The sequence below is a fragment of the Sinocyclocheilus grahami genome, unplaced genomic scaffold (genome assembly GCF_001515645.1).
Source record: "Sinocyclocheilus grahami isolate Dianchi unplaced genomic scaffold, SAMN03320097.WGS_v1.1 scaffold124.1, whole genome shotgun sequence".
NCBI classification, from domain to species: domain Eukaryota; kingdom Metazoa; phylum Chordata; class Actinopteri; order Cypriniformes; family Cyprinidae; genus Sinocyclocheilus; species Sinocyclocheilus grahami.
Window position 1 is genome coordinate 1,711,743 of NW_015505303.1, and position 13,588 is coordinate 1,725,330.

Consider the following 13,588-nt stretch of genomic DNA (forward strand, 5'->3'; position numbering starts at 1 on the left):
ACTTTGGATGAGATAAATGCAGAGCACTAATTCCGAGTATGGGTCTATGGGTCACGTCACTTTCACAAATATATATAGTCTTCTTCGGCTGTTTCGATAGTTGTCACACTGGAGAATTATCTCTAACTCTTGTATTTTGTGTAAGATGATATGTCAAAGCTACGTGTTTTTTTGTTTTGTTTTGTTTTTTTGTCTCAGTATGACTGAATTTGATAGTTTCTATGATTATCCTGTGTGGACAACATGTTTATGATTATGTGAAATGAAATTGTAACATTAAATTTTCTCTAGTTGTTTAAGATTGTCTTTGATTCTAATTCAAACAAGACCCTAGACTAGTCATCCTAGTTTTTTTCCCAAGTTTTCCAACTTTTTTGAAAGATCTAAAAAACATGTATCATAAGAGCGAATGCTGTTGTTCTAAATAATTGTGTATAATACATAAAAACATCCGGTTGGACAGTCGATCGTAGTGCCTGGTTCCCTTCACAAAAACCAGAAAGGATTTTTCCCTTGGCATTTGGATTATTGCATTAAATAAGCTCTATGACCAACAAAGGTTTGATTATCATCATAACTATTTTCACAGATTAACACAACTTTCATTAATTTTGAAGCCTAAATACAATCGCACAAAGTAAAAAGGTAAACTTAAGCTACATAAACGAACTAAACCAAGTTCACACGACTATAACGTTACCACCATTAAGCTACTGACAACTCTTTCAAAGTCTTCATTTAAAAAACATAAAAATTTGAGTTAGAAAATTTAACAAGACCATGATTATAAACACAAAGAGGCTGAACTAGTGAGTAGATGAGTTTACCTGTTCGACATTATAACGTTTAATGTCCTCAACAACCTCTGTAGTCCCACTTAGCCACTTGTTAGCAAACGCTTTTTCAAGGCAATAAAAGCTTTAAAACAATCACAAGGGGTGTATTACTGATGTATTTTTTTAATGTAAAAGTAAAAGGTGAAAATATCTCATCCACAGACTTTATTTCAGGCATTTAACCAAAAACCCATTCAAAAAACCTTTGGGAAAATTAAACCGGAAGTGATTAAATGCTTATTTTCAGGTTTGGCCTACAAAAATAGGTTATCCCTGCAGCACTCTATTTAGCCAAACACTGAAAAAAAATGTAGCCCCTTCTCAGATCCCTGGCATGTCTGCAGCAAAAGGTATTGAACCTCAGAGGCAGACATACTTGGAAACGAGTCTTGCCTTCCTCCCCGGTCACCAGTCTGCACACTTAGTATTACAGCCAGTGGATCATATTTTCATTAGTGCGGATGCTGAAGCTCCACTGTGCTAATCCAAGCCCATTAGATACACACCGCACTTGCTATAATAAGACAGTGATCTAACCAGGGCAAAAAGAGGGTCCACAGTGTGTCTGATGTGGGCTCACATAAGCATTTCTACCTCTGGACGGGATACATCATCAAGACTGGCATAAAGGCGAGCACAGGATTTTAAATTGGTAAGTTTTGCTGTAATCAAAGGATTTGTTTGTTTTGTGACCTTTGCAACTCAGTTTAAACAAGTGTTTTCAGGCCTGATTTGAGATCAAAGGAGTACATATATATCTACCACAAAGAAAGGGACCAATCAGATTAATTTACTTGGGAAAAAATAAGTTATTAATCTTACTGGACTGGTTTTATTGAAGGCTGGATACTATTAATATCACCATGCCTGTGCCATACACTGTCGTACCCAAGAAAGAGCAACAGGAGCTGTGTTTGGACACAGATGGAGGTAAGACACATCAGAAGCAGAAAAAAAGCTCAGTTTCTTCCAACAGCACACCATCTCAATGGATAAGACTAATTCAATGAAATCAGCTTGAAAGGAACAGCACTGTGACGTGTGGGGGGGCTGGATACTATTAATATCACCATGCCTGTGCCATACACTGTCGTACCCAAGAAAGAGCAACAGGAGCTGTGTTTGGACACAGATGGAGGTAAGACACATCAGAAGCAGAAAAAAAGCTCAGTTTCTTCCAACAGCACACCATCTCAATGGATAAGACTAATTCAATGAAATCAGCTTGAAAGCAACAGCACTGTGACGTGTGGGGGAAAAAGCAAAACAGTCTGAAAAGTGAAATAGTCTGAAAAAAACAGAGAGCCAAATTTTCACTTTCTGCTCTGGCATGTCTCAACTGCTTTGACTCGGTTTCCAAAACAGTAAGGGTATTTGTAATGTAATATGACAGCAGGAGACTAAATGCTTTACTCCAGGAGATCATGACTCATCCACGCCTGATTGGGAAAGATCTGAACCCTCTTAAACATTACTGAACGAACAGCAGGCTGAGGTTACACCCAGATGCCTGTGTCAAATTTAATGATTTAATCACAGTCGCACATATTGTGCTCACGATTTTAGAGGCAAAGATGATGACAGAGAATGTTAGACATGCTTTAGATGACATTAATTATGAATGATCATACCGTATTAATGAAAACCTGATAGTTTTTTTATCAACTTTCAGAAGAATGGCATGTAATTACTAGTTTATAGTGCTGCAATTACTAATTTATAACATTGCAATGTAATTCATAAGGGATAGTTGTTCTGTGATTGATATCAATGCATTTCAACATATCTGTACATGTACTTCAGTATGTTTGAACCTGGGGAAGAAGATCAGTGTTCCTCGGGATCTGATGATGGAGGAGCTCAATCTGCTGTCCAACAGAGGATCTATAATGTTCCACGAGAGACTCAAAAGAGTGGAGAGGTTCACCTTGGAGAATATAGCACAGAGACACCTGAATGTAAGACATCTTAAACTGGGTCAAAGTCAACATAAAAATCAGAATTGACCCAATTTATTGACCCATATAATTACGAATTTATGAATTTGGTCCCAATGTTAGTAGCCAAATAGCTATTTTATTGTTTTAGGCTAATGTCAATAGGCAAGGCCATTCCTATGTGGGTTAACTTTAATATTGTGGCAATAATAACAAATTATATGTTTGGATAAAAAGTTTTACCTTTTAGATTTGCTGAAATTGTCTTGAGGTTAAATTTGCCCTTCTGCCTCCATGTTAAAAACCTTCCTCAAAAGGTTCACAATCGACCGCAAACTCACATTTGTGAGTCAAGATCAAGTCCCACCCTATTTACTTTTCAATTAATCTCCTGTTTCACTCAGAGTTGCAAGATCTTTACTATATAGAATTAAAATGGGTTGTGAAAGCTGTTTGAATGTAAAATCAGAAATGTCCAATCCTCCTCTTGGCGAGTTTAGATCCAACCAGCAGCCTTGAAATTTCTAGTCACCCTGAAGAGTTTGATTAGTTAGTTAGGTGTGTTTAATTACAGTTCTGTCATGTTAAATTTGCCCTTCTGCCTCCATGTTAAAAACCTTCCTCAAAAGGTTCACAATCGACCGCAAACTCACATTTGTGAGTCAAGATCAAGTCCCACCCTATTTACTTTTCAATTAATCTCCTGTTTCACTCAGAGTTGCAAGATCTTTACTATATAGAATTAAAATGGGTTGTGAAAGCTGTTTGAATGTAAAATCAGAAATGTCCATTCCTCCTCTTGGCGAGTTTAGATCCAACCAGCAGCCTTTAAATTTCTAGTCACCCTGAAGAGTTTGATTAGTTAGTTAGGTGTGTTTAATTACAGTTCTGTCATTGCAACTCTCTGAGAGATTGGCATGGTATAATGTACATGTCAATGTTAATGTATTTGGTCTTGAGACTTGCTACTGTCAATAAATCCATAACATAATGCTGTGAGCATGTAAGAAATACTGCTGCTGCAAATATAACATACATGAAATAACCCCCATATAGCATACACGAATCACCTCATAGCAGATCTATACAAGTGGAGCTGGGGAAGGCGGACGGTTTCTGAAGCAAGCTGCAACTGCTACAGCAAGCACTAGTCATATATTTGAATGTTGAGCAGCGAGCTCATTGGCTACCGATACAGAAGAGAACCAATCAGCTGTGCCATGTGATAATGATGTCATTAGGTCAGATTGTGTTAGACCTATCGGACTGCGCCATCTAGAGTTTCATGCCAGAACTCTGTATTTTGAGGCCCTTCAGAAGCAGGACTGGACACCCCTGAGCAAAACTAAAGAAGTTTAGTGAGCAAATCTACTAGTAACTCAGGGGTGTCCAATCGTACACCTGGAGGACCACCTTCCTGCAGTTTCTTGACCTAATTAAACACACCTGAACCAGCTAATCAAGGCCTTTAAGATCCCAAGGAAGCTGGTGTGAGCTAAGCCCTAAAGGCCCTCCAGGAGCAGGATTGGACAACCCTGATGTAACTATTAACCCCTCCCCTCTGGTTCTGGTTCCATGAAGAACCTTTAACATTCATAGTATCTGTCCATTGCAAAAAAAGGTTCATTAGATTATCAAAAATGTTCTTCACACTGATTTTTAAAAAAAAGTTAATTTAAGAACTGTTCACTGAAAGGTTCTTTGGGGAACCTTTCATTTTTAAGCTTGTAGGTTCAGTAATAATGGATTATCTTTTAACACTGTCTAGCACTTAGATGAAACACTTCAAGGCCAGAATGCCATGCAAGGAGAGAAAGGAAGTGATTGCTTCACCTCTGAAATCTACATCAACCAGCCTGGAAAGAACAGCCTAGTCACCACACTAAAGCACACGGTTTCTAAGAAAGGAAACCCAAGTGTGCTTGCACCTGGTAATACAGCACACTTCTGAGTACACTAATGATTCTGTTGTTCTCAAAGTCAAAGGACAATTCTGAAGGTCACTCAATTCTCTTACACAGGTTATGGGGGGCCTCTGAAAGAGGTTCCTCCAGAAAAGTTCAATGTCACTGTGATCCCCAAGTCTTATCAGTCACCCTGGGAGGAAAAACCCATTGACAATGAGATGCTGTTGGCTAACATCAGTACCCAGCTGCCTGAGCCACCTTACAAACTCACCCCAGCCAACTACAAATGCTTCAACAGGTACAAATTAATCACAACATAATGATACTTCCACCCTCAATACTAAACTCAGCATGAAATAAATGTTCAATTAAAACCTGAAACCAAGATTGAATTATTACAACCAATGTGTATTATTCATCAATGTATGCACCAAATGTACTTCTTCTACTGATGTTCTGGCCACACAAGCTATTAAATAACGATGACACAATTAGTTTCCTATTGAAAATCTTGCTGAAAATCCTCAGACATAATTCAGAAGTAAATTGGGTTGCAAATGGCAGTCCAGTACAAAAGTGCCTGACCAACTTTTTCAGATGCCTTGTATTCATATGTATTTTTCACATTTTTATAAACAAGTTATTTCAATTTTTTTTTTTTTTACAAGTTATAAGCCATTAATCAAACAAACCAGCGCTGAGGTGAATCACAATAAACTTTGATTTGAAGCAAAAAAGTATTTGAAAATTATAATAAAAATTTTATTAAATCATTTTATTATAAAAAAATTATAATAAAATGAGAAAGATATTTTTAAAGATGTTCATTATGAATTTATTGAATGTGAATTATTAGGGAGAATATAATTTTATTATTTTTTAAGATTTATTTTTGCCATGTCACTGTGATCCCCAAGTCTTATCAGTCACCCTGGGAGGAAAAACCCATTGACAATGAGATGCTGTTGGCTAACATCAGTACCCAGCTGCCTGAGCCACCTTACAAACTCACCCCAGCCAACTACAAATGCTTCAACAGGTACAAATTAATCACAACATAATGATACTTCCACCCTCAATACTAAACTCAGCATGAAATAAATGTTCAATTAAAACCTGAAACCAAGATTGAATTATTACAACCAATGTGTATTATTCATCAATGTATGCACCAAATGTACTTCTTCTACTGATGTTCTGGCCACACAAGCTATTAAATAACGATGACACAATTAGTTTCCTATTGAAAATCTTGCTGAAAATCCTCAGACATAATTCAGAAGTAAATTGGGTTGCAAATGGCAGTCCAGTACAAAAGTGCCTGACCAACTTTTTCAGATGCCTTGTATTCATATGTATTTTTCACATTTTTATAAACAAGTTATTTCAATTTTTTTTTTTTTTTACAAGTTATAAGCCATTAATCAAACAAACCAGCGCTGAGGTGAATCACAATAAACTTTGATTTGAAGCAAAAAAGTATTTGAAAATTATAATAAAAATTTTATTAAATCATTTTATTATAAAAAAATTATAATAAAATGAGAAAGATATTTTTAAAGATGTTCATTATGAATTTATTGAATGTGAATTATTAGGGAGAATATAATTTTATTATTTTTTAAGATTTATTTTTGCCATTTTTGCCTTTACTCAGACAGAGAAGGGCTTGGGAAAGAACCAGAAGCTTTTGGCTTAGATATACACACACAAAAATATAGTAGTCAACATTTGAAGTGGATCAAAAAAGTTCATCAAGGTTGTCCTAAGACAAGAACACATTTTGGGTTTAGGTTAACTTTGATGATAGGTTTTGATCCACTTCAAACGTTGACTAGTGTATTTAAGTTTGAGAGCATAGGGAGGCTTGATTGCATCACGTGCAGTGCTTCATGGAAGTGAACGGGACACTAATGTGTTCTTTTGGTGCAATTTGCTTGTCAAGATTCACTGACTGGTCCCTGATTTTATGGAAACAAGGGTAAAGTAGTTTTTTCCCCCAGGTATCATGCTGTTAAACATGATTATCTAAATAAGATACACGAATTTCACAATTGGAGTTGAATTACTGAAATAAATGAACTTTTCCATGACATTCTAATTTATTGAGATGCACCTGTGTATATATATATATACAAGTAGATAAAGTAGCAAAGGTCCCTCAAAATAGTGACTGAATTAAAGAAGGACATCAGCCACTACTAGTGACATTACACATAAAAGACTTCTTATCATGTCTGGCGTGGTAAGGCTGCCTGCCAAAAATGGCTGGTTTTAAGGTCAGGACTTAAAACAGAATTTGTGTCTTGAAACCTTACGCTGGTCCAGGCTCATATATCAGTATGTCAAGTAAAAAAGACAAGACTTGTTTCACTCAGCTGTTAGGGAAAGTCGGGATATTTTTAGCAATAAAAAAGGGACATGAACAACAATCATTGTCATTTTTCACAGAGCTCCTACGCCGTTTGGTGGCACAGCAGGCACTGGCAGGGCTCTGCCGCTGCCTGGCTTTGAGATGCTGCAGGCTCACACAGAGCCACACCTGACCTGGGACAGGATGTGCCATCGGCCCAATTTCAATCGTACTCCACGGGGCTGGAGCATCCAGTACGCTGCAGAGTCTCCCGATCTGTGAAGCTGGCATACGCAACTATTTTGCCAAACTACAACTGAGGACTGGATTTCCGAGGGATGCCTACATTGCTACTGTGAATTGTGAGCTGAGCCATCAAATACCAACTTAAAGTTTACATACTGTACATTGTCTATTAACATGTTTACACAATCGTTCACACAATATTTCAAAATGTGAAGATCCTTTAATGTAACCACAAACTAGACAGCTGTACATTAAAAAAAAAAAAAAAAGTCTTAACAATTCAGGACAGCATACGTCATACTTTACAGAAAAAGGGGGAGAGATGGACACTAGCACAAACTGTTATAAGAATCCTGGAATATTCTAGAGGTGCAGGACAATAAAGTGTCAAACACATAAAGACTTCAGGTGCATGAAATAGTCAATAGTGCCCCCACTTGGTAATTGTTGGTCACTGCAACCAATTATTTGTCATTCGGCCCTAAAAAGGCATGATATCCGTTTCATATCATTACATACAAAACTGACAAAAAGATAACAGAAACCAGCAAGGGTTATTTTAAATCAAAAGCTTAAAACGAAAAGTTTTTGTCGTGGTTTAAATTCTGAGATGCTGGTATTTTTCCAATATTTTCCTTGTTCATTATGCATTCCTTCTTACACTTGCTGTGAAAATGAGTGACAGGTATAAACACTTAATGTGGGCAGAGGTGACATCACTCTGGGTTCAGTTGTTCAGCAGTCATTGCTGAAAAGTGAGGTAGCTGTATAACTATCTAAGGGCCTCCATGGCGACTTGCATGGGCGCCCATCCGCTGAGGATCCTGGGATGGGTAGTGGACCTGTCCGGGGGGTCTCATGATCATTGGAGGGGGCATTGGTGGGGCCATGGCATCCATGGTGTGGAACATAGGAGGACCAAAACCTGGAGAGAACAGATAAGATTAAAGGGATAGTGAAGCACATTATCACAGGTTACAAAAAAAAAGAGGAAGGAGGAAGTGAGTGGGGTGAAACTCACCAGGCGGTGGGGGCATGGCAACCCCAGGTGGAGGAGGAAGTCCCAGGTTCATGACAGCAGGGGAGCTGCTGGGAGCCAGGTTGAAGTAGTTGGTGGAGGCATCTTCATCAGACATAGGGGGTGGGGGCAGAGCTGTTGAAAAAGTATGAGAAAGGGAAAATTCACATACTGCTCTACCTTATACAATATTTAGTGGCCCCCCATTCAATTTATTTTGGAACAACTGTATTCTGTTGTAAAAGCAGTATACAGAAAAATAAGTTTTTCTATTATTAGTAGTAGCAATTATTATTATTATTTTATATTATAGCAGTACATATACTTTTAATTTTTATTTTTATCTTAAATAATTATCATTGTAAATTAATTGAATTTACTAGTGTGAAAGATCCAGAACCAAAAATAAATAAATAAACTAATAGTAATAAATTAAAATTAATTAATTTGTATTAATTACATTAAATTAATAAATAATTAAATGACATTCGATTTAATTAATTAAATAATAAAATTAACAAAAACTTTACAATAAAGAAATATTTAAGTATAAAAGCAATCCATACAATTCACATTCATATTATATTACTATATAAAACAGGCTCATGCGTAAGAGACTTCGTCACATACCACCAGGGAGGCCGGGCACTGGCTCCAGCCTGATTCCACTCTCCGTCACCCCATCCTTCTCTTTTCCTCGAGCCGCCTGTGACCTGAACGGCACACAACAACATTCAGAACTGCCTCCACACAAACGGTACTGTTTGAATTTCAGATTTTTTCTTGCACGATTAGACACCAACCTGCCCCATTTAACATTAAGTCGACGTCCATTAATGATGAGTTTATTAAAAGACTTCTCTGCAGCCGTCTCTGCAGCCTGCCGTGTAGCAAACTGGATGAAAGCACACTGCTGCCTTTGAACGATGGTGATGGTTCGAATCTCCCCAAACTGATAGAAGTGGCTCCTTTGGGAAAAAGTAAACAGGATTCAAGGATTCTTAAATCAAGAAATGACACAAAGCGTTTGTTCTTTTTCAAAAATACATCATTTTGGTTTCATTTATTTTTATTTCAGTTTTAGTCATTATTTATTCCCAGTTAGTAATTATACTTATTGCAGTTGGTTGCCAAGACAATATTTCTATACTTCAATAAACATTTTCAACACATATTTTAATAGTTTTAGCTTTATGAAGAGCTTTAGCTTTTTACTCTGAAGAGCATTTACCTGAGCTCAGAGTCTGTAACGTCTTCTCCCAGCCCTCCGATGTAGAGTGTGGTGATGGACTTGTCCTCCGGTATGTCCAGTCTGGGCATGGAGGAGGCCCGCATCAGGAGTTTGCTAGCCACAGGATCATTAATGCCATAGAAACGGTCCTTAATGTTCTGATCAGCCAATGGGTCATCTGGATCGGTGGGCTTCTCATGCCTGTGATATTAGAGCAATGTATTTCATGTCAAAAATGTCATCATCGCTCATACATAATTCACACCTTAAGCATATTTCATTAAAAGAAGTCACTTCATAAAATGAACATGAGGTTTATTAAGCAAGCAACTTGATGCAAGACACAAACACCAAAATGAAAATTGTAACAACCAACACTGGGTGCTTTCTGACGCAACACAGTGTGAAATTGAGAATCATGGGTCATAATTTTACACCCATAAGAGATTCTTGAGGTGTTGCTCACCTGTATGGACACTCTTCCCCTCTCTTGCACTCCCCCTTCACCCAGAAGGAACAGATGTGTGGTCTGTTCCTCTTGTAATACGGTGTGGTACGAGCCAGTTTCAGCAGCATTTCACTGCTGCTCGGTGCCTTCCCAAGCAGCCCCACGGGTCTTGTGCCATCAGAGTTAGCAATCTACAGGGCAAACATCATTATTTGACCAACAGATACGTTTACATATTACTTAAAGCCGTTTAGTATTTGCATTACCTCTCTCTCCATATTCTGAGTGTAATACTCCTTATTTACGTCTGATCTCGGTACTTCATCTTTAACGGACAGCCCAGTGTCACGAACCTGAATGGGCAGACCTGTGCAAAAACCAAAAAATGATTTAGTAATCTTTACAACAACACTGCAAAATTCTTACTGAATGAACCTATAAAAAAAACACACACACACACACAATTATCTGAATTATCCTGAAAGAATGCACGGACAGCCCAGTGTCACGAACCTGAATGGGCAGACCTGTGCAAAAACCAAAAAATGATTTAGTAATCTTTACAACACTGCAAAATTCTTACTGAATGAACCTATAAAAAAAACACACACACACACACACAATTATCTGAATTATCCTGAAAGAATGTTAGAATTAGGATTGTGCGAGTTTCTAAAGATTTATATTCTGTGCAACCATGTGAAGTAAATACCAAAAATATGTCCAAACTACCGATACAGCTAATGTTGTCAAAAATATTTATTTTTTGATGCATATCAATTCAACGTTTCAATGCTCTGTCAACAAGTTGACAGAAAAACACTGCACCTTGCATTTGAATTAAGCAAGCAGATAGTCTGTTCCACTGCATCCAAATGAAACACATCACTGTGTTCTTACACGCAAGCAGCGCGACATCTGTTGTTTTCAGCATCTCAGAGAATCTTGGTTAACATTAAATGCAGCAAACTCGATCTCTGCATATGCAGTGACTTTAACATGCTTTTGGAAACGCAACGTGTCAGTGATGCTTGAACGGGCCTTTAATGTTGTGATATGAGTTCTTCAAGTGGTACAGAAAATCTGTATTTTTCAAGGTATTGTATCAAAGAATCCTGACAAACTAATGTCAACATAATTTTACTAACAGATACTTAGACTACGGCCACAAATTATAGCATTACCGTATTCCAGATCCAAAAGGCAGGTTTGACAGACATTTTTCATTTTACTGCAGGTCTGACACACTTCTGTCTTCTTAAAGCGCATCCTGACCCCCGGACACCAGCGGAACACCGTGAAGGGACGTGCACAGATCTAGAGGATAGGAAGTATAGAGATTAAAATGCTGCAGTACCAAAACATGGGGCAAAAAATATGTGGTGTCATTTTTCAAGACAGGCTTCCCACACTTTTGACCAATGTATTTCCAAGACTTCATATTATTTCCAAGATAAAAATTTTGATAATTTATTTGTATAACAGCTACTAACCTTTGGAATTAATATAAAATTATGGCATAAAACAATTGGAAATGCCTGTGGAACCCTATCAAGACAACATTTAGCTTTTTTCGAGAGGATGAACGCAGCAGTACCTTGCACTCCTTGCCAAATTTCTCTTTGGTCTGTTAACACAAACGCAGGTGCAGAGTGAAAATGTGTTTAAATACAAAAAACACAACTTCCTTTGAATTCAGATCAAATGAATAATGAAACTAATAAGTAAAACTACTCGAACTCAACTTACCATCCGGATGTAAGGGTTTTCTCCCAAACATGTTTGGCAGAGTATGGGAAAATCCTGTTCAAATAAGAAAAGGTCAGTGCGGAGCATGCATTTATTCATAAAAAATAAATAAATGTATTCTATACATATGTAACAGTAATTTAATATTAATAAATATATTAATATACATACTGTATATTACTCATATCAAAGGTTATTCATGTTATGAATACTGTTTTGTTAACAGGACACTCGTTCACATTGTAATGTACATGAATAGTTGTATACTAATTAATTATATCATTCATTTCATTTGGATGTTTATTTGCCTGTACAGTAAAGATCAATTACAACACAGAGACTGGACAGAGGATCTACTCTGTCTGCACATGTCGGCGCCGGTTTATACAGTATATTTATATAACAATATTTTTAATTATTGATGAGACGCATTGAAAAGGTTTTCATTAGCCATGAGCTAAGCCACAACAGAATGTTCCAGTTAGGAAAGGCGTTGATTTGGCGAGCTCAAACAAAGAACAAAAATGCGCCAGTCGCGCTTAGTAATACCCCTTGTATATTCTTAAACAAAAATATTTTTTTACTCACCGAATCTTCCCAGTTTTGTCTGTTGTAAGTGTTAGATCCTAAAGACGTCGCCATTGCTACAGGCTAGCCGCGAACAGAACCCGTACCTACAATGCTTTGCGTCTATAGACCTGGGAAAGAATCACAGCGCCACCTACTGTTATGGAGGTATGTACACATTTCGCCTCAAGCGGGAGAGAAAAAGTCGGTACTAATGATTTAAGAATTTAATTTAATTCAATTTATTTAATGCAATATTCTGAAACCTTCCCTGAAACAACCCCTCCCTTACTTGGTTTTGCCAGTTCCCCGAAAATGTCTGAAGAAAAACATCAACGTCTTCACTGTTTATCAGGTACGAAACCACTCTTTGCCTATACGCAAAGACATATAAATATGAATGTTTTATAATGAATATAATCCCTTTAAATCTAACATCCACAGATGCTAATATAAGAAAATGTCATCTGTAATATTACTGTATATTGTAGGCTCTTCTTCACGTTTTTTATTGAAAGAAATGCCTATATCAACAATATCAAAATCTGCCAACAAAAATGTAAACATTTGAATTGTGTTCTGCCTTCAACATTGTCACGATTTAAACTGATTGCTATGGTGCATTTGTTTTAATATCCTTTGATTTGCAAATGTTTTCTTTCTTTCAGTGTTATAGTTTAGGAAAGTTTGAATGCACAATGCCGTGTTTCGGAATTATTATTGTACCCTATTGTTTCTTAAACAAAAATATTTTTTTACTCACCGAATCTTCCCAGTTTTGTCTGTTGTAAGTGTTAGATCCTAAAGACGTCGCCATTGCTACAGGCTAGCCGCGAACAGAACCCGTACCTACAATGCTTTGCGTCTATAGACCTGGGAAAGAATCACAGCGCCACCTACTGTTATGGAGGTATGTACACATTTCGCCTCAAGCGGGAGAGAAAAAGTCGGTACTAATGATTTAAGAATTTAATTTAATTCAATTTATTTAATGCAATATTCTGAAACCTTCCCTGAAACAACCCCTCCCTTACTTGGTTTTGCCAGTTCCCCCAAAGTCTGAAGAAAAACATCAACGTCTTCACTGTTTATCAGGTACGAAACCACTCTTTGCCTATACGCAAAGACATATAAATATGAATGTTTTATAATGAATATAATCCCTTTAAATCTAACATCCACAGATGCTAATATAAGAAAATGTCATCTGTAATATTACTGTATATTGTAGGCTCTTCTTCACGTTTTTTATTGAAAGAAATGCCTATATCAACAATATCAAAATCTGCCAACAAA

The 13,588-nt window shown here is 37.1% G+C and overlaps 2 protein-coding genes across 2 annotated transcripts; one reads left to right on the plus strand and one right to left on the minus strand.

Annotated features, from left to right (window-relative positions):
• Positions 1-1,901: 1,901 nt before the first annotated feature.
• On the plus strand, positions 1,902-7,975 carry LOC107590067 (myozenin-2). The gene is made up of 5 exons (XM_016278685.1): positions 1,902-1,974; positions 2,640-2,794; positions 4,542-4,704; positions 4,795-4,978; positions 7,132-7,975. Exons 1-5 carry the CDS (start codon positions 1,908-1,910, stop codon positions 7,313-7,315), a joined length of 753 nt encoding a protein of 250 aa, XP_016134171.1. The 5' UTR covers positions 1,902-1,907; the 3' UTR covers positions 7,316-7,975.
• On the minus strand, positions 7,542-12,554 carry rbm22 (RNA binding motif protein 22). Its single transcript, XM_016278684.1, has 11 exons — positions 12,314-12,554; positions 11,726-11,779; positions 11,574-11,603; positions 11,161-11,293; positions 10,243-10,343; positions 9,995-10,167; positions 9,529-9,729; positions 9,101-9,265; positions 8,928-9,010; positions 8,301-8,432; positions 7,542-8,204 (listed from the first exon to the last, which is right to left on the minus strand). The coding sequence occupies exons 1-11, from the start codon at positions 12,365-12,367 to the stop codon at positions 8,056-8,058; spliced, it is 1,275 nt and encodes a 424-aa protein (XP_016134170.1). The 5' UTR covers positions 12,368-12,554; the 3' UTR covers positions 7,542-8,055.
• Between the last annotated feature and the right edge of the window lie 1,034 nt (positions 12,555-13,588).